Source organism: Myzus persicae, unplaced genomic scaffold (genome assembly GCF_001856785.1).
Source record: "Myzus persicae strain clone G006 unplaced genomic scaffold, MPER_G0061.0, whole genome shotgun sequence".
Classification (NCBI taxonomy): Eukaryota; Metazoa; Arthropoda; class Insecta; order Hemiptera; family Aphididae; genus Myzus; species Myzus persicae.
Window position 1 is genome coordinate 3,721 of NW_019100840.1, and position 22,644 is coordinate 26,364.

The 22,644-nt window shown below is 30.4% G+C and overlaps 3 protein-coding genes and 1 pseudogene across 4 annotated transcripts; all 4 read left to right on the forward strand.

Annotated features, from left to right (window-relative positions):
- Nucleotides 1-84: 84 nt before the first annotated feature.
- On the forward strand, nucleotides 85-918 carry LOC111026390 (protein ALP1-like). The gene has a single exon (XM_022304469.1). The coding sequence runs from the start codon at nucleotides 85-87 to the stop codon at nucleotides 916-918; it is 834 nt and encodes a 277-aa protein (XP_022160161.1).
- An 8,274-nt stretch (nucleotides 919-9,192) lies between these two features.
- Nucleotides 9,193-13,605, forward strand: LOC111026391 (annotated as a pseudogene).
- A 3,703-nt stretch (nucleotides 13,606-17,308) lies between these two features.
- On the forward strand, nucleotides 17,309-19,226 carry LOC111026393. The gene is made up of 2 exons (XM_022304470.1): nucleotides 17,309-17,463; nucleotides 17,832-19,226. The coding sequence occupies exons 1-2, from the start codon at nucleotides 17,416-17,418 to the stop codon at nucleotides 19,167-19,169; spliced, it is 1,386 nt and encodes a 461-aa protein (XP_022160162.1). The 5' UTR covers nucleotides 17,309-17,415; the 3' UTR covers nucleotides 19,170-19,226.
- Nucleotides 19,227-19,306: 80 nt separating this feature from the next.
- Nucleotides 19,307-22,537, forward strand: LOC111026394. 2 transcript variants are annotated; one of them, XR_002603693.1, is made up of 4 exons: nucleotides 19,307-20,076; nucleotides 20,142-20,378; nucleotides 21,727-22,002; nucleotides 22,088-22,129. XR_002603693.1 is itself a non-coding variant. In XM_022304471.1 (3 exons), the coding sequence occupies exons 1-3, from the start codon at nucleotides 19,991-19,993 to the stop codon at nucleotides 21,731-21,733; spliced, it is 330 nt and encodes a 109-aa protein (XP_022160163.1). In that variant the 5' UTR covers nucleotides 19,307-19,990; the 3' UTR covers nucleotides 21,734-22,537. The 2 variants fall into 2 exon arrangements, 1 of the variants encoding a protein (XP_022160163.1); XM_022304471.1 differs by having other exon boundaries at nucleotides 21,727-22,537.
- Nucleotides 22,538-22,644: the final 107 nt, after the last annotated feature.

The window sequence follows — 22,644 nt, forward strand, 5'->3', positions numbered from 1 at the left end:
TACTTAGCAACAGGGTCTACTTTTGTATCGCTTGCATTATACTTTGCTAGAGGAGAAAGTACAGTTATATACATAATACGTGAAATGACAAAATTGATCTGGGAATTATTAAAAGATTCTTATATGCCTACACCAACTGAAGAAAACTGGAAATTAATAGCTCAACGTTTCTATTCACTCTGGAATTTACCAAACTGTTTGGGTGCATTGGACGGTAAACACATACGAATCGAAAAATTACCAGGCAGTGGATCAAGTAATTTCAATTATAAAATGTATCATTCGATAGTATTATTGGCATGTAGTGATGCAGACGGTTTTTTCACTACTATCGAAACTGGCTATGCTGGTAGAAATAGTGATGGCGGAATATTTCGAGCATCAACAATTAAGAAGTGGATTACAACTGGAAGATTAAATATACCATTCCCTTCAAAATTAATAGATGATTTAAATGATTATAATTTTCCTTTCTACTTTGTCGGTGACGAAGCCTTTCCATTGACACCATATTTGTTGCGACCATACCCACAGAGAACTCTTGATAATGTCAAAAGAATTTTTAACTATAGACTAAGCCGAGGTAGGAAAACTGTGGAATGCGCTTTTGGAATGATGACCGAAAAGTTTCAAGTTTTAAGCAGTGCAATTCGCACCCGTAATACAGAAAGAGTGACTGATATTATAAAATCTGTGTGCATTCTCCACAATTTCATTCGCAAAAAAGAAGGAGTTAAATATACACCATATGAACAAGTTGAAAACATTCAAGATAGCATCGATAGTACAACGGTATTACCAATTCAAGATCTTGTGTTACGTGATCGTGCTTCCGCTCACGAAGTTAGAAATTATTTGGCAAATTATTTTCTCACTCCCCGAGCCTCTGTTCCATGGCAGTGGAATTATTGTGTTTAAACTTTAAACTATAAAGAATTATCTGTTTTAAGTATTAAGAAGATATTGTGTTGAATATTTAAATTAATATTTTTCTGTTTAATAATAAACAAAAATATTTGAAATGGTTTTTTTTATTATTAGAGTTATTTTTTGTGTTTACACTTGAAAGAAAGAATATTATTTAGAATATAGTTAGTACAGTATGTGTACATATAGTGCAGTTATCTAATGTAGACGCGTATTTATAAATTAATCAATAGAAAATCCAATATTATTCGTCGATAACTTATTGATGTTCGTTATCATGGGTTATTTACGGTCAACAGTAGGTATTTGTACAGACGTAAATATGACTTTAATGAGCAAAGATAGAATTATAATAATTATTATTATTATCGTAGAATATGCAACATTTATGCAACTATAAAGAAATATGCAATTAATATGCATTTTCATTGAAATATGCAAAAATACGAAAAAAAAAATTAACCATATAGGTAATCTATACATTATGAAACGTCGACATTTATAATCAATTATAATCAAAATTATAATTCTAGGTGAATTGTAAAAGAATATGAATTTGTTATATTATAATCATAATAATATATTAAAATATATATTATAAATATAATATTATTGTGATAATACTTGAATATTCTCGGCCTTACCTGTGAGCTTAACTTCTGTGGCTACTTCACTCCAAGCTTTTTCTGTTATATTTCTTTTGGAGTAGCTTTTTAAGGTATAATTATATAGCTCGGGATACTTTTCTATTTGTTGCACAAATTTTATATTAAAATTTTGATCCATGTTATATTATTTTATTATACACGAAATAAAAATTACCAAGCAACTCGATCAATCAAAGTAGCGAGGAGACTGGCATGTCTAGTCGCCAGTTGACTAGTCGCGTCAGTTTATCAGTCGCGGCAACTTTAGTAGCGCCGTCTGAACGACGCCATTCAAACACACATTCGCAGTTGCCTAGTCGCCTAGTCTCCTAGTATCTAGGTGATTGCAGTTTCTTTTGAGTATCCCCGTGTGAGGAGGGCCTAAATTGAGTACGCAAACGAGTCGTCATTTTACAGGTCGAAATGTGTATTAGTGGGTTTTCACATTTTTCGTTGTACGCAAACGAGTTGTCGGTTTACAGGTAAAAAATTGTGTACTGTGCGCAAACGAGTATCACCGGTTAAACGTACTGCGTAAGAAGAGCATGAATTCTTGTCAATATGAAGATTTAATATCGTTGTAAATATCACCTCCAATAATTTCACAAATATCGTCATTTTTAACTGCAAAATAGCTTGCAAACTTTCTTTATATTATCGAATTTCTCAAAATTTGAACTTAAAATGCTTATAAAAAAAAGGTAACCTTGATACATATTAATTATTATATAATTAATTTATGTAAAATTTAAGTTCAAACATGTTAAAAAACATAATTATAGTAAATAATAGACAACAAATAAAAACCTCTATTGAAGTCAACCAAACATTGGGCATTTCCAATTTTTATTGATGTGTAAACTTTCATATGCTCCCCCTGAACAATTTGGTAAATGTTACTTTATCACATCTATGCGCTACACCATCGAATTTATTTATTTATTATTACATTCATATAGGCTATATAGCTATGCTCAGAATCTAAAATGTAAACGATTAATAATAGGGATAGTTATCATATTAAATTGTTATTAGAGCTATTAAAAAATACTATCTTATGACACGTCTACACACGACCTGATACGACGTCCGACCCGACCAAATTATCCTGTCGGCCCGACCAGATCACATTGTGTGTAGGGGCCTTTAGTTATATACAAACCATAAGTACTTACCACATTTGTTTATATTGTTTTTAGAATAATTTACAGTTATAACAAATTATTAGTGCAATAATAATAACACAATTATTTTTTAGCTTACTATATTTTTAATTATCATTTTAACAGAAAATTATCAATATTATTAAAAAAATATTAAGCAAACACTGTAACATAATTTACACTGAGGTGTAATCAATTCTTCTCAGTAATCAGAGTATATAAATAAATATTCATAAATAAAAACAAAATAAAAATTTATCAAATATTGGTACTTGAAATATTGCTAAATGTCACTTACCAGTTACCACATCTCTGCGTTAGACCATCGGACTATTTTACTTATAATGTGTGTTTTATTTTCATTCTGTGATCAATATTTGGGAAGTTTAAATTCAGCATATTTTCCTTATATTATTTTTCTATAATGTTTTCTCTATAAATGGTAACATTTTCAAAATATTTTGAGTATTTTTGATATCCGTATAGCCATAAGAGATTTATTTATAATTTTGTAAAATGTTATGCAATGTTTCTGGGAAGTTTATTTGATAGACGTTCAAAAATGTTAAAGATACATATTATGCACGATTAGTTTTTGTATGCATATTATTGTTCAAATTAGAAAGAAAATTTTTTATTTTTTTTAGTCAACATTAGAAATGTATAAAGAAGATTCTTTACATTTTTCTATCTTCATCAAGAAAAATAAATGCTTACTGTAAAGTAAGATTATTTTGTATAAGTGTTAGATTAAATTTTATTTTACGTTTTTTGATATTCAGCGGTTTTTAGCTTGCTAGGGTTCCAGACACACACACCATCTTCACTCGGAATCTTTAAACAATGTTAATCATTGAAATGTCATCTAACACATCCATTACAATGACATCCTCCAAAACTATTGTACAGCAGAGAGCCAGATCGGAACCCATTAAACTTGTCCGCGTTTTTACAAGTGAATAGTGAAAACTGCATTCTCATTATGATTTATGAATGATGAATTTTTGTCTGAAAACATGTAACAATAAAGGTAACACACATCATTCCAAATATTTTACAATATTTCATCCACTTATGCTTAAGTGTTTGTGCTGTAAAAAAAGACCATTTTCTCATTAACTCGTGATACAGAACAATTTGAGAACTTGAGACTTATCATACATCAATGTTATTTACTCCCATCACGAACGCCGTACCTCGACCACGCACTTTATTCACTGGTATGTCTTAGATTCTGAAAGAAGCAATGATTGTATTAATTTTACAATGATGTATTTTTTTAAATTATTTTTCTGTATGACGTACAGATGAACTCATACCAACGAAGAATTTACCAAAAATTTGCCTGTTACGTACCAAATTTCAATAAAATATACTGGGATTTTTGACCATATGAAAAAATAAAAACCAACAGTGTGAATAATAAAAAATAATATTAGTTGGTTAAAAACAAATAGTGGTTTACATTGCACGGCCAGTATACACATTTCCCGAAACATATGCGTAAATCTAAAGCCGACAGATTACGACTTTATGAACGCAATGCTGGCTAGTAAGTAGTAACACACAACAGCGTACCCGTCGTCTGGGAAATATTTGTTTTTTTTCTGTGGCAACTTAGGACGTTATTGTAAATTTGTGTTCATATCTATTTCTGAGTTCTAACCGCAAGCACATTCATACCGTCACCGAAATGGAAAACGAAGTCATAGATCTCGAGTTTTTTAATGTCAGCATCATGGACGTCGTGAATCTACTTTTAAAGCAGATTGAAGATAAGTACGACGATGAAAAGCCTGCAACCAACACCGATAGCAGAGATAAGACCGAAGACGACGTAATGGGTGAATTTTTAATCGAAATGGTCGACGCGGTGAAGACGGAGCTGTTGGGCTCGAAGCCGGCCGTGGGAGGAGAGTACCCACCGAGGGAAGCAGGTGTGGTCCGTGGGGCTATTGCACCGGAAATACTCAGCATAGAAGGTTCACGCCGTGGTTTGACGAGACGTCTCGTCGCCATGGCGTGGAGAGGAGTCAAAAGAGCCCGGCGCCTTCTATGCTGTTGTTGCCGAGGGGAATAGCGGCCGGCACACCTCCCCACGGCCGATGAACGCCAGCCAAGACGGCGGCGACGCGGGGAGTGGTATGCGAAAGAGCACGATGGTATGGCGGTAAGCCACCCTATAAGTTTCTAGGTCACCCGCGGAAAGACGAGATCGCGGTGGATGGCGTCGGGTGGTCGCGGTCACCGACACGCGAGACCATCTGGCGGTCGGCGAGCACCCGGCAGCGTCGGTCGTGCGAGGAGTGACAGACGACAACGGCGGCGGCGGCGGCTAGCTGTGCCGTCGTGGGCAACGATTCCGCCCCGACGGCACCTGCGACCGATGACTGCGTGCACGAAGACGACTCAGAACGGCGGCGGCGGGGACTGCGAAGCACGAAGGGCGGGTGAGAGAGAGCTAAAGCAGGAACACGGACGTCAGCATCGTCGGACCCGCGGAAACGTATTATGTTTCAGGGTACGGCGGCGCGCGACTCCTCGGCAGAAGCTGCCGGCGGGATGCCAGGGCGGAAATCACGGGGAGTATCAGGACCGCGGTGCGTTGCGGTGCGGTCCGCAGATTCTCTCTATTTTTCGCCCAGTGGTAAACCCCCCCCGGTAGCAGCCGGTTCCGCAGCACCAATAGCTCTTTGCGCTCGTCCAGTGTTTTTTGGTCACCGTTGACGTCGTCACAGAGTCGTCTTCAGCACTGCACATCGTCGTAGCGCACAACACCGCGCACTAGCCGCTCCCTGTCAGTAGTCTCGTCGCTCCCGCGGCCGTCGCGGTCGGGCCTTGCCCTCCGCCACGATGGTCGTCGCCCGCGAGCAAACGCGCCAAACACTGCACTCGTCCGCCCACGGGATCGGCCTTGAAACTTATAGTGGTGACCAGTAGCCTTTGATTTACAGATATACCTCGCCATCGCATACCACTCCCCCCCATGCTTTTGTGTCTTGTCTGGTGTTTTTTTTTTCATACTTTTTTTTCAAAATTTTTTATTAGGCCACTTTTATGGCTAAAAATATACTTTTTGTTGTACATTTTTTTGCAGTTTTTGCACTTTCATAATTACATTGTAATTTACATTGTATGTACATAAATATAAATATAAATATTTATACAATTTCTACATTGTACAAAAACGCTTTCGATACAATAAATACAACTTAAATTTTCACCAGAACAAAATATTGTTTCTTTTTTACGTATGAAGAGTGTATTTTTATTATTATTTATCTCAACAGAATATATTATGGTCAACACTAATCATGCTCTAGTTGAAACATTATCCGTGCTGGGCGGAATACCATCTCTTATTGAATAAGGAATAGTGCTGTTCGGTACGTATAATATAGTTGGTTTTTATTTCTATTGTACAATTTCATGGGGATGTTTATTATTGGGTATTACAATATCGAGTGGAGAACGAGACCCTGCACGTCGGGCTTATACAACATTATACTTGAGTAAAAATTAAGTAGATAAGTAAATTTAAAATTCAAATACGGTTTAGTATGAATTTGAAGACTGTATTAACCTATTTATTTAGGAATATTCATTCAATATTTTCAGTGATACTGAATATACTTGTATCGTGGAAAGTCTAGTTTCTGCAGCTTACTGCTTAGTCGCTCAAATATTTTCCAACACATTCATCTTCTTTAAACCTACTAAGTGTATTATGCAAACTTGATATTTTTAATATATTATTATAACTGGATGTCTGGATTTGACTGCAAAATTTCAGCTTTATGAGTCCGGACACGATAAAAAGATAAGTATAGATGCATTGCCATACTTATAATCATATGTGCACACATCATTATATCAATTATATAAAATGATATAAATAAATAAATGATGGCCAAACTGTCGCATGTTGAAATCGGAAATTTCCAGACCATCTTGTCTGGTATTTTTTTTTTTTGATAACTATTTTTTTACATATAAAGTTTTTTCAAATAACATTATACTTTTTGTATTGACACATGCTACAATGTACATTGTACGTGTTTATTATAACCATTTTTTGAATTGTTTAAATTAAATCTTTTTCGATACACTAAATACAATTGAAATTCTCACCAAGACATTGTCTTAGTTTATTTTTTTACGTATTAGATAATGTTATTTTTATTTATCTTAACAGAATATTGGGCTCCGCTGATTCTGCTCGAGTGATGGCCCATGAGAAAAGTTAACAAAAAAAAACAAATATTTTATTTGATTGAATGTACTTCAAATTTAAATACTGTTTTGTATGAATTTGTAGAACTGTATATCCATTCAATATTGTTGGTAATAATTTTACCGGAGCAAGTCTAGTTTTTGCAGCTTAGTCCCTCAGATAATCCTAAATACATTTAGCGTATTTTAAACTACATACGAAATGAATTATGCGAAATTGGTATTTTAAGTTATTATTTAGTTCGTATTATGGCTGGATGTCTAGATTTAACTGTAAATTTCAACTTTATGAGACCGGACACGATAAAAAGATAAGTATAGCTACACTGCCATCCTTTTTACAAATACTTACAAAATAATACTATTCAGTAAATAATTATATGTATCCTATTTAGGAATCAAATTCAACGTTTCCAGTGTGCATAAAGAAGAAGTTACTAATCACTGCGTCGCACGTCGTCTGATTTTAGACTCAAAAGCGACATAACATTGTAATTTGTAATTTTACATTGTACCATCAAGTAGATGTATGTTAAGACAACTTAATTACGATACTGATGCATAATTCTTACCGATACTGCATTTGAGAAGTCCATATGTAATATCAAGTAGAAGTTATAGTTATAAATTCTTATCTATCTCGGTGTCTTCTCTACATCGTGATGATGATAATATTATTGATTATAAACCTATTTGACGGTATTTGCACATATACCAGCCGTAGAGCTTAATACTAGTGCCGAGCTTATGTACGGAATGCTTATATTGGCACAACAAATTTTCCACTAAAAGTTTTATTATTTATTATTTATTTATTATTATTTTTTTTTTTATCTAATCTGTACTAATGCTAAAACCACGTGACCATAATAAAAAGTGATAAGTGATAACGTGCAGCTTGTTTTACATTATTGCACCCGTTAATGGTTTAATACTATACAGAGAGCCTTGATTATAATAATTAATTATTAAGGCTCTCTAGTTAATACCATAGATTATAGAACATTATTGTCTTTTAGATTAATACTTATAGGCTATATTTACATATTATAGTGTTGTATGATTTTCCAATTTTTGTATTTTTTGCCATAAAACAAAATTCTACACACTACATTTCTATAAAAAATGTTTTTACCTCGTACACGAGTTTTGTAGTTTGCACGCCATGAAGTTTTTTATTTTGGTAAAATGTTGCTTAGAGTTTCAGCATTTCATATTTTCATTGCATCGTAATAAGTCCATCGTTCAAGGTCTTACAAACACTGATTTTGGTGAGTGTTTTATTTTGTATATTGTAATTCACAATAAATTACTACTATTTTAACAATTTTTGTTTGTTTTATTAATTTATTTTTGTCTCTTGGTTTTTCAGCCAAGTATAGTACTGCCTCATTCTCATCAGTCATCATAATGTACATTACATATTTATTAGTTTGAACTTCTGTTTCATGATTTACACATAAAAAACACAACTAATAAATTCTCAGTGCAGAAGAATATTTTTCAAATGTATCATTAAGTGGATAAAGTGTTTGACATACTTAGTTATTTTTTGTGAATAATCAATTTCTTATGGTTTTGAGTAAATAGAATGCATCGGTGAACACACATAGGTACTCTTCTACTATTGTCAGCTGGATTTTGAAAATAATTTTGAATTTTGTCTACTTTCCACTAATACCCATACTAGCCCACATTGTTCGATCTGTCAATGCACTTATTAATCCAACCACTTCAACTTTTGCATTTTCTAATAATAGTTTTGCTTTCTCAACAATTTTTGCCAAATCAATTCCTTTTTCAAATTAAAATAATATTTTTATGATCAGGTGCATCAATATTTATGTTATTAAAGTAATCAATATTATTATAAAATAATTACTTAATATATTCTTTATTTATATATACTTATAATATTGTTAATATTTACCTTTTATAGATGCAAATACTGCAATAGTTTGGTGTAAACTTTCAGCTAAGCTTTGTATCATCAATACCAAAGCATAATTTGCCAATTCATGAATTATTTTAAAGTAAAAATTATTATAAATTTGATATAGTCCAGTATGGTTAAACAAGGGAAAAAATAGTAATACAAAATAAGAACACAATATTGAATATGCTATATAAAATTATGAAATTTTTTTTATTCGTAAAAAATCTATGAATTTCTTTATGAAGTCTTAATACAATTAATACAGAATTTTGTGATTTTCAGATGAAATGGGTTGTCTGTTGTTCATTTTTATGACAATTGGCCAGAGCCATGCCAGCACATGAACAACGTTTTTGTGGATTTAGTTTTAGAAGAGGAATTCGGAGTAAAATTAATGATAATATTTGTACGAACAAACTAGTTAAAAATATATTTTGATTATTTCAGCACTTGAAAATTGCGAAGTGTTAAGCTGAAGATTTTACCAAAATATAATGTATCTGCTGCATCTAAATGTTTACTGTTTCGTTATGGTGTTCAAGTGGATGTAATAGTTGGTGCTGATCCAGCACATCTAGATAAAAAAATCCATGAACTGGTACAGTGGTACTTTTAAATTTATCAATAGCTAAAATTTGGAAATATTTTATTTATTGGTTATTTACATGTTTAGCAAACTAAAAGTTAAGAATCTAAGTTCAATACAGCAAGTGGAAATTTACTTAAAGAAATTGGTGCGGAATTCAGCACATTTGATATACTGCAAGATCGGGTTGTTCGAGAAAAATTAAAAACATATTCCAATTCCGATAGGCCTACATATTCACAGGTAAATTAATTTAAGATTTGTATAGTAAATACCATTGTTATATTATTTGTCAAAATATGTGTTTTTATAGTCTTATATCAAGGGTGAATAATTGGAGGATTAGATATTGTGAAAGAATTGCTAGAGAATGGTGAGCTAAATGTTCTATTAAAACTAGAAAACAGTAAAGCTAACCTCAAAAACATGTAAATAATTTTTCTTTTATAATTTTTTTAAAACGTCCCATGTTTCTATTTTTGAGTTAAGAAATATATTGTTTAAGGTTATTTTGATGTTTTGATATGAAAAATCTATGAGCGTCTGGTTTCAAAAATCATTTGTATTAAAAAATAGTATTATAGTAATAATATTAGTAATACAACAAGTATTGCAACAATCCATATGACAACATTATTTGAACAAAAATTGTGTTAAAAATATTTATTTGTCTTGTATTTATATTTTGAATATATTATTTATAGTAAGAATAATAAGAAAAATATATTTATTTTATTAAAACAAACTTTATGTTTTTCATTAGTCAACAATTCTTTCAATAACTATAAATTTTGTTGTTTCACATCTGCCAGACCAAAACGGATTACTTTTCTTTGCTATAAATTACTTCATATTTAAATAGTTTAAACAGTTTTGTTAATTTACTTTGATAATCTTTTCTGCCATTACTAATGGTGCATCTATAATTAAAAAATATCCATATCTTCGATTTATATTTTTAAAGTTTTAGTTCAATTTTTATTTTGTTTCAGGCTTAAATTATTTAAACATAGATCTGATGTTAAGGCATTTATTAAAGGCAACAAACAAGTTGCTTGGTATGGATTTAGTAATCAGTTGATCCAAATATTAAACCAAACAAGGTAAGTATTAAAATATAGTGTTATTTATAAATTTATAATTAGTATAGCTATATTTTGTAAAAATAGTATTAAGTCATTACTTATTATTAATATAAAATTATTTACAGTAGCATTGATTATGAAACATTTGACATTTAGTCTTATGAAGAAATTCAACAAAAATTAAAAGCTTATTCTGATTGGCCAAGATACCCACAAGCTTACATAAAAATATCATTGATTGTACATTTGGATATAATTAAAGAATTGAAGAAAGGCGGAGAGTTAATTGCTACTCATTGAAGGAGAAGTATAGAAAACCAAAACATAATTTAGTCACTTTAATTTCAATTAAAAGTCCATTCGACGCTACTTGAATCTGGCTGAAACTACCAAGTTGATAGGTTTACAACCTTGACTTATGGAATAGAATAAAAAGGTCAGTAGACTATCAGAGCACTATCTGTTTTCTCTCTTTGACCCACACGTAACAATATAAATATTTGATTAACAGAACCAATTACTTTTAATGTTTGGCTTATAAATCATATAGAATAATCACTACTATGTACAGTTTACAAGTTATAAATCTTAATAGTTCACCTTGGCTTTGTTTTTCGTGCATCATAAATTGTATATGTTATTGGCAACAACCTACTATCTACGTATTATATTGATTTTATTTTATATAATCTTGTAATTATTTTTATGTACAATGTAAAATTAAACCAACTTAAATTCATGCTATCTACAACAATCACATTCAAACCTTTATAACTCAAATCGTGTAAGTTCTTCTGTAAAGTGTTTAATTCCCTATAATGTTTTACTTATTAGTTATTGTTAATGACCATTGATACATCTGAAAAAACTTAACATATGCATTAAAAAGATAATTATTCATCTAACAAAGTTACATTCTGGTGTGGATTGATTACCTCAGATTTCGTAATTGTTGACTGCTCAATTTTGTAGTTATGGTAAATGGTAATAGAATTACTAATTCATAATATTAAAAAGTTTATCGCCGGGTTGCATGAATAATTTATTAATTTAATGTCAATAAAATTAAATGAGCTAATCACCAACCACTAAATCATGTTCTAAGGACCATTGGCCCACTATTTATTCATTAAATGTTTAGTGATTGTTCATGCAACCCAGCTTATATGTTTACATTATTTTTTTTTCTCAATAATTCATAAATAATGATAAATAGTACATGTGTACAACATAGGTACACATCTAAGACACAAAGATGTTCACTAAATTATATTGAAAACCAAGTGTTAAGCTTGAGACTATGAATAATATTGAAATATTGAAATGTTAGTACATAATTATTTGATAATTCTATTAATTGTGTTCATAATTAGTTAAGTTTTAATCTAAAATAGTTTTTTCGTCACATTGTTACTTAGTTAAAACTAGAGATTTAAATAATACGTTATATTTTATAAGTATTTTACCCTTTATTCTAGAGGACAGAAATAGTATAAATGACGTACGTTTATGTTAAAACAATATTTAATACCTTATGTTAACATCCATTTATTTTGATGTATCTACTCAAATGCAATATATTATTTATTGTTATCTGGTTAACTATTCTGCTAATATTTCATTACTTTTTCCCTATGTTTCATTTTCATCACAATAGTATAACCATTTTAAAAAACAATATATTATTTAATTTATAATCTAAAGTAAAGCGTATTTTAAAATACTACATGGTACACTCTTACCTAGGTTTTTAGTTTCATATGATTAACTATACATTTAATAATGTGTGTGTATAGTATTATCTCTAATTATATTTACAATAAATATTTCTGAAACGTTATCATAATTTTTAAATAAATAATATTACATTGGTTATTTTACATTGATATTAGGTAATAAGATGTATGCTTATGTTTATAATTTTTTTTGTGATTTTTGGTTTTTGGTTAGAGTCTGCAAAGGAGAGCTTCCAGATAAACGAGAATAACAGTGACTAACATAGACTACTCAATAGAGATGTGTCGTTTGCGAACAAACTTGTCCAATTGACCTATTCACTATAAAGTACAATATTCAAAACTGAATATGTATAAAATTGAACAATTTTGGCATTGATTCATCAAACATGGTGGTTATGTTGATTATGTATGCTTATGATAAGGTCATGGTAGTTAAGCAAAAATCTCAGAACTTAAGCAAGATTCATCAGTGCTCTTGGCTATTAAATATATTTCCTTGTACATTTTTGAATACCCTACCACTAAACAGTCACAAATACACAGACAGACACACACACACACAGGTGTAAAATGTATTCATAAATTATTTTATTCTGTTTTTAAACAAGTAATATTAATATTAACTATATTGATAATTATTACTTATTAACATAAACTTACATTAGAGTCAATAGCTGCTATTGATAAAATATATGCTATCATATAATTTTTGCTTTTATTACATTTCCTATGAACCAAGTATACAAACGTTAGTTGTTCTTATTTTTTGGAAATATTAGTCTTCAAGTTAGATAGAAATAGTCTTCTCGTTAATAGAAATTCACTTCAGCTACAATTTCCTCACATGATTAATTTACCCTTCTTAAAGATTAAATTATATCATATCTCTGTCCAACTGTCCAGCCAGGTTGTTGTTAGTTTGTTGGTTTAAACCTAGTTTACAAACTTTCAACATATTATTTTTGAACTAGAATTAAGTAGTTTAATTTAATTTTCTATAATTATGGTAAGAAACAACTCTCCGTAAGTATGATTAATGATTCAATTAAATTAACTTGTCATGGGAGGTCACAAACAAGTTATCTAGCTGACTTATGATTCTTATGATCAATTGATTCCCTGAACAATCTGAACCAGTTCATTTAATTGAAAGATGAATCGCTGAATCAGGTTACCAAAGTAAACATGTCTTATCTAGACTACTCAACAATCTATTCTTCATTTCATACATTTTTAGGTTACATTGTGTTTATTTAAAATATAGTTGAATGTATTTTCTTTTTATTGTATTGAATGACAAATCTTAACCTAAAAATATGTATAGCAAATAATTGTATTTTAAATTTCAGCTGTACAATTTTAATTGATAGATATATAAAATCAGTGCTTAATAATTTATACATTACTTAAGTGTCTATATCGTACTAATGTACCTTTTATATAAAATGTATACAGATTTCAATAAGTAAATGCAATTTTTAACTTTTATATGGTTTATAAATTTAAAAAAAACTGATATTAATGTATGAATGTTTTTGAAACTGCCTTTAAAACAAAAAAATATTACCAATAATTGTTGTTGAACATATAATTAAAAGCATTAAACTGTACTCAACATTAGTTATTGCGTCTTAATGTTATTGGAAATGTCACTTGGATCATGTGTTATTATAACAGCATTATATTTGCAATTGGTGTATAAAGGAGTAGAAATGCCCTCATCTCTAGTCAATAATCAATATTGTTAATAATTCTGAGTTAATATTACTAATAATTATTACATTACAAACCCAAATTTATGGTTTCAAACAGTCGTCTTATATATTTTATTCATGTTAGTTTTTATAAGACATGTGAACAATTATTTTTTGTAATTTAACAACTTTTTTAGCATTAATTAATTCAAATCGGTCTAGTAAATCCATGTGACAATTTCAAACCCTAATTTTGAATTTCTCTCGAGTCCTAAAGCATCTAGAGTTATATATTTAATTAGAGTTCACCCTTAAAAACTAAAGACAATATTGTGAGTTGCCGGAAAAATAATGGACTCTCAACAGTAGTGTAGCTAAATAGACTATAGGTACGAAGAGTTCCATTTTGATTATTAAAACATATATTATGTCCTCTACTTTTTAATGAAATGAGATTTTCAATTCATCGTCTTTTGTATTCCAGTTGTATTGTTTTATTAAATATTGAATCCTTTTTTTTATATTTTCAATTTAGAATAATTTCTCAAACATAGATTTTTATCTAATTAGAATAAAAAAAACTGAATAAATCTAGAAAAGAAGTTAAATAAAAAAATAAAAATTTAATAAAAAACCTAAATTAATAAGTGTATAGTTTATAAAAAATATTCTTAATTTAATAAAAAAAACCTTAATGAGTGAAAAGTCTATAATTTATAAAAAAAAATTATTTATCGAATAAAAACGCCAAAATCAAGTATAAAAAAGTAAGTATGGCTAGGAACGGAGTACCGGTTGCGGGATCTTAAGCTGAGCGGTGAGTCGAAGAGAGGATGCTTGTTGGTGGCGGTGCTGGAAATCTCTATTTTATACTACTGTCATAGATAGTTATAACATCAATTAATGACTTATCAAAATTATAATTTTGATAATTAATATACAACACGTCCATGAACTTGGCCCACCCTCTTAACGCAATCCACTGCAAATTATTGCCAATACGAATCCATTGCAGAGTAATAGCAAGTTGGCTTTCAAAATTAGCAAGTCAAGGTTCTTGTCAAAATTATGTAACAAAATAGCTACTTAATATTTAACTTATAATAGAAAACGAGTTACCTAGTGGCTAGCATATATATTTTTAACTACAATTATATTTACTTTTTACCTGTGACTAATGGCATTATTTATCCAACATTTATTTTTTCATAATTGTCTTTTTTCCGAAAAGCAACGATTTATGAAATAATAACACTACTATAGTCCGTTAGCCACCAATTAATCGTAACGTGTGACAACGGATTTTTCAGACTTCAAATAATTATTTTCTTATTTACTCTTTAGTAATCTGGTAGGTACATAATTTTTAATAATATTATTTAATAATGAATAAATCAATATATTCAAGAATAATGCATAATATGAAAAGCATTCTATTTATTTTTTAGTTTTGGTAGCTTCTATTATTATCATAGTATCATACTACTGTATAAAATAGAACCTCCTTTTTTGCATGTACGCGTATAACTCAAAAAGTACCCAACGGATTTTAGTACAGTTTTCACTAATTAATAGGTCTAGATCAGTGGTTCTTAACCGGTGTTCCGCGGAACACAGGTGTTCCGTGGACTTCGTTTAAGTGTTCCGCCAAAATTTTAAAATCAGTGAAAAAAAAATTCTTTCAAAATAGAATCATTTTAGGTTTTGTTGGTTTATTTTTGTACACAAAAACGTTATCGTTAACTTTCGAATAATATAATGTGTCAGTATACTATATAATATATTAATATACATTATTATTATTATATTATACGATAATCCCCACCATACTGCGATAACATACGTATAGATATTTGACAATTTTATTTTCTGCACTAATAAAAGTTATAAAATACATTAGTATTAAAGAAAAATAAAATTTTCCGAAATAACAGTAGAAGAATTTTGGATTTCAGTTCAAACCGAATTTAAAAAAATTTCTGAAAAAGCAATTTCAATATTATTACAATTTTCAACATCATACTTATGTGAGCTTGGATTTTCAACACTGACGAATATCAAAACAAAGAAACGAGAAAGGCTGACAAATATTGAAGAGGAAATGAGAGTAGCAATATCGTACATACGGCAAGATATTGAAAATATCTGTAAAAATCATCAGGCACAAATATCTCATACAAAGTATTCAATTTCAAATTTTTAAATTTTTTTTAACTCTTTTTATTATTTTATTATTTTTTAGTGACTAACACTAACATGTATGGCATGCAAACAATTTTATGCTATACATTAATTGTTTAATATATTAAAAAATTAAAAATGTATGTACTACTATTTTATTTTACAGTTGTGTTCCTCGAAAATCTTGTAAAATGTTAAGTGTTCCGTCATTCGAAAAAGGTTAAGAACCACTGGTCTAGATTCAGGGAAGGTTTTAATTTACAATTTATTTGTATACCTAACTTGATTAATAACATAAAACAATTATTTGTGCCATACATCCGTATACAGTGAAACCTGTCTTATGCGAACCCTTGATAAGACGGAATCCTTTTCTATGCGGAAATGTATTATGGTCCCGGCAGATTTCTATAATTTAACATAGGATTAAACCCTTGATAAAACGGAACCTGTCTAACGTAAAACGGAAAGCTATTTATTGGTCCCGCACTCCCACAAATCATATACACGGAAAAACACATCATAAAATGAACAAAATATTTTTGAGACCCACATTTATTTTGCTAAAAAACGATTATTAAGGTCAGAGGTTAATACGTATCGACAGATAAGTACATTTTATCTTGAATCTACACACAAGGCGCGGATCTAGAACATATTTACGGGGGGCATCTTAAATAAAATTTAAAAGGCTATCGGCGAAACAATGCATTTTATCGGCTGGCGAAAACAGATATAAATATATAATAGACGATTCACCAGTCTCTGGGGGGAGGGGGGGGCATGGCCCTTTGCCCCCCCCCTTGGATCCGCGCCTGTCCACACATCAGTTCTTATTATTGTCACCGTACACCCTATCCCAAAAGAGAATAATTAGTCAGCCTCAGCCGACAGATTTTCGTCCATTTCCGGGCATCCCCCACCAATTACTTGTAATATTGGGCGGTCTGTCGTTCCTCATCCAGCGCTACGATGTACGTGCGTCCGGCGTGCACGTAATTTAAAAAATACGTTAAAAATCAAAGGGAAAAAACATCCCCACCCCCTCCCTCTTTTTTACTTTTTACTCCAAGATTTTTTGTTTGTTTTTTTTTTGCTGCGATACGTACAGAGCACATGGAAATTGCTCACTTTTGCTCTGTGTAACCTAGAAACACTACTCTCGTATTTGTTATTTTAATTGCGCTCATCATTTTGCTGTGTTTTTTTTCATATTTTTTAAACATGGATAACAATATATCTCCTAAAGTGATACGCAATCCTAAAGGAAAGGTAAATATATTTCATTTTATTATTATATATTATTAAGAGGACAATAAGAATAAAAATAAATAAAGAAAAACGTGAATTTTTACGCAATACACTGGTATTGACAATTTTATTTTAATTTAGCAAAACTCAAATATGGAAAACTGTAAATACTTGCAAATTTTAACGGGTACATATTTTAGCAATAACTTTATATTTTAAATCGCTTTTGATTTTTGCTGTAACTCTAAAACAAATTATCGGATATTAATGAATTTTTTTTTGGTTATTTATACTAAAAAATAAAACTTAAATACATTTTCAACGATATCATAAACAAATCTGATCGTTTAGTAATAAAATTGATTTTACAATGTTTTTTATCATTTTAGTTTGTGTCATCTTCCCAAAGGAAAATAATAATAAACGCTTACAAATCCAAAATTGCCCAAAATCCAGAAATAAAAATGCTTCATCTTAAAAAAATGTTATCGACTGAACTCGGAATTGGAATGTCTACAATATACCGAACAATTTTAGAGTATAAACGTACGAACACCATTACATCTCCAAATAAAACTAAAATATTTAAAAGCATAAAAGATAAAATTGACGATTTCGATAAATGTGCAATTAGGAGAAAAATACATCAATTTTGGTTTAGACGTGAGTTGCCAACATTAGATAAAATTTTGTGTGCCATAAATGAAGATGTTGGTTTGCCCGATTTTTCACGCTCTTCGCTCTATAGATTTTTAAAATTTATGGATTTCGAATTTGTTAAACGTGGTCGAAATAGCGCAATGATTGAGCGGAATGAAATTGTTGTTTGGCGGAGAAATTATTTGTTGGATATTCGGCGATATCGCGAGGAGGGTCGTCCAATATACTATTTGGACGAAACTTGGGTAAATGCTGGTGACGTACCGAATAAAGTATGGTGCGATAAATCGGTTGAATCTGCGAGAGATGCAACAAATAAAGGTCTTACAACGGGAGCAGTAAATCCTAGTGGAAAGGGGAAACGCCTGATAGTTTGCCATATAGGGTCGGAAGACGGATTTGTTTCCGGCAGTCTTCTGTGCTTTGAGTCTAAGAAAAACACTCAAGACTATCACAATGAAATGAACAGTGATTGTTTCCGTGAATGGTTGGAAAGTGTTTTACCTAGACTCAAAGATAACGCAGTGATTGTCATGGACAACGCTCCGTACCATTCAGTGAAACAGGACAAATGCCCAACGTCAAACACCAGAAAAGGCAAAATTATTGAATGGCTCGAGAACAAAGGAGAGGTTATTAGTAGACCAATGGTTATTCCAGAGCTACTTGTGATTGTGGATAGGCTGAGACCTTTGTACAATAAGTATGTAATTGATGAACTAGTTAAAAAACAAAACAAAATAATTCTTCGATTGCCACCTTACCACTGCGAGCTCAATCCTATTGAGCTCGCATGGTCTAGTGTAAAAAACCATGTGAGGACGAACAATAAAACCTTTAAGCTACAAGACATAAAACAATTATTAATAGAAGGTATAGAAAGAGTTAATGCCGACATGTGGAAAAACTTTATTAAGCATACAATAGAAGAGGAGGAAAAGTTTTCAAAGATTGACTTTGTGGTGGATGAATTGATGGCTGAAAGAGAACCATGTGTTTTAAATGTTGAAACTGATGACTCGGACGATTTTAACGACGTTAGACCTTTATCAGAAATTGATGAATAAATGTATATTATTATTTTTTTGTTTATAATATTATAATTTTTTTTGTATATAATTTTATAATTTTGTTCATAAATAATTTTATATTTGTATAATATTATTTTTTTGTTTATAATATTATAATTGTTCGTTGTATTTATATAATGATTAATTTCATTTAACAAATAGAGTCACATTTACGAAAACAAAACGTGTGCATATCACCATGGTTAATGCATTACTACAGTCGTGCTTAGTGATAAGCGTAAGATAATTATTAATAATAAATCACGGTTTAAGATATTAAACCGTGCTATAAATATTAAGGTCCCCACACACTGCCGCGGTGGCGGTGGCGGTGACCTGATTTTTTTATAAGCTTTAAATTTTTAAAAGTTATTTCTGATAATCTTCACACAATATTGTAACCAAAATTATAAATAATATAATTAATTTTTATTTGTTCATTACTATATAATTATACGAGTATACGACGTATAATGGCCGTATGGGCTATAGGAAAATAATCATATATTAGATTGGGTAATAGATATTATCTAAGCATTACTCCTTAGGAAGTCATTAGTATAGTTAGTATAGCTAGTATAGTAGAATAATAATAACTGCATTGACTGACCCAAAATAAAAAGGGAAAGAGGAGAATGTGAGGAACAAGCATTCCTGTAAGCTGTAAGTAATTTTATCTTATGATAAGAGCAGTAATTGCTTAAATGCGAACCTATACCATAGTTGCATACCACGTTCAACTGTCGAAGGTGCGTGTTTAAAAAGTTTAAATTAAAACACATAATATTCGTGTATCCATTACAACGTACAAATATACAATGGACGTATATTTATCATCAGAATCAGAAGATGACGAAATTTTACTTTTGGCAGCAATAGTGGCAGATGATGAAGAACGTAAAAGGTATTTTTACTTTATATAATAATTATTGTAATTTAAAACAATTAAATAAATATACTTCGTTGTAGAAAGAAAAAAAGAAAATGTTGGGTTCATAGTGTTAATAAGGAACGAGAGATATCTGGAGAGTATTGTACTCTAATGCCTGAATTAAGAAAGGACCCAGAAAGGTTTCACATATATTTTAGAATGACTCCCGAGTGTTTCGATCAAATTTTGGGATGGATTATCGATGACATTCAAAAAATGCCAACAAACTTTCGTAATCCAATACCACCATCGGAACGGCTAGCGATTTCACTAAGGTATGATTTTGTAATATTTTACGTATTTTACGAAACCAAAATATTATAATATTTCATTTACATATAATATTACAATTAAAAAGTAGCTAGGGGTAGTACATTTGATAAGTTTATTTTAATTAATTTGAATTTTACAATTTTAGTTTTTATGGCACTTTAATCATAAATTATAATTGATGTATATTATAATTGCTAGCATGGTCTGCAGTTGACAAATTAATTACATTAGTTGTAGGCTGGTATGTCTGCACATCATCTATAGGCTGGTATGTTAGTGAAGATGATTGATAATAATATAATATTGACGGTGTTCATTTTCTTCAATCTGTTCCAATTCCAAATTTGTAACAATTTCTGTAATATTTTTTTTTGCTACGGCTTGTCGTATCGGAGAAAAAGTTTTAATTATTTTAGCATGGCTTAACATAAGCATTTCAACTGCATCAAGTGGGATCTTTTGTTTTTTATTCAAATGTTCTAACACTTTATCGACATTAGATTCGATTGGTACATCAACTTTTTCTCGTCCCAGTGATCTTTTTTTTCCTTTTTCTGGAATTTTTTCATTGCTTTCTTCGTTTTCATAAATATTGTCCTGTATGTCTAGCCTTTCTTCGGAATCTACTACTGGAACATTAGACATTGTGCTACAAACAAAATTATATTATCTAAATATTATTATTTAAATTATAAACTAATTTTAAAAATAATTTACGTATATTATATTTTTGTTTTATCATTATTACGTCTTATTAGTAATATTTTATTTACTATCTGCATGCGGAACAAAACATTTTAAAGTGCAGTTAGGTGGTCCGCAATATTGTAATCAAATTGATTAATAAAAAGTTTGTTTTTAAGTTTTAACACATTTTTATCAATTTTTTATATAATCTATAATAATTTTTAATTTTTAACACAATATTTTCATATTACATATTTTGGTCGTATAAATATATAATATTATATTAAATGTTTGTATTTTAAACTCATAAACACATATAAATCATAGTCCTATTTATCACAAACAACGTACTAAATAAAGTTTTTCTTTTTAAAAATATTCATTTATTTAAAGAAATACATACTTAGCGAAACTCAAATGTGGTTTTAAAAACTCCAAATGATTTGCCCAGGCCCAATATTTGTATGTATCCAAGTGCTTTCCTTTTGTAGCACCTGCAGCAGCTTGACCAGTAGTTGTCTTATTTGCTTTTAAATGTTTTTGGTAATTATCTCTTAAGCTTTTCCACTTTGTTTTTAAAGTTTCTCCTAACACAACCATATAAATTAAAAAATAATACTATATTATAAAGTTCATTTTCAAATTTTCAATGCACCTTAATAGGAAATAATTGACTCAACCGGATTTCGAGTACTGTGGCGGTGCCTGGCGGTATTTATGTTAACTAAAATAGTGCCGTCGAAAAATAAGCCACTTTTTTCACGGAGTGTTATCACCTTCTCTTCTCTACATCGTGCGTAATATTATAATTATAAAAATATGAAAACTGGCAAACTGCACACCATTACAATATCTATCATCTATGGCAACAGCCAATCATCGTCACTCACCGGCGACGATTCACAATTCTAATAATTTCATTGAACAAAAGAGAAATGTGTATGGCAACAATAAACATTTACTCACATATTTCATTCTACTCAATTTTTATAAAAAAATATCGATTTTTTCAATTCGGATTTAGATGAAGGAAGAAGTTCCTCGATATGGCATCTGCACTCAAGATATGACGCCTTGCAGCTATATATTACCCGAACTCCGAAGAGTCGATGTATACGTAAGTTTGATTACTTATTCTTTTGGGGCTTAAATATTTTCCTTTTTGTCTCAAAAATCAAATTTAAAATTTGATTTGCTATCCGGGTGAAGTAGGGGCATATATTTTATCCCCGAGCGCGCAACACAAAAAATACGGTATCACAAACGACGACGGCATATCCAGGTCGCAGAATAATATTCTTAAAATTAAAAAGATATAATAAGCAGTGTTATCCATACTAGTCATATTACAATAGTACACTACACGGTAGTTTTTATGTCCCGCAAAATTCAACAATTTTTAATTTTTAGCTCATAACACGGAAAACATTGATAAAAATTTGTTATGGGTTTTATCATATTGACGTAGTATAAATTATGATGCAATCCGTGGCGATTTTCAAAGTAGTTGCAGAGACGCAATCGATCTAAAATTTCAATTAGCAAAGCAGAGATGGACAAGAAACATGAAGCGATCCGTAC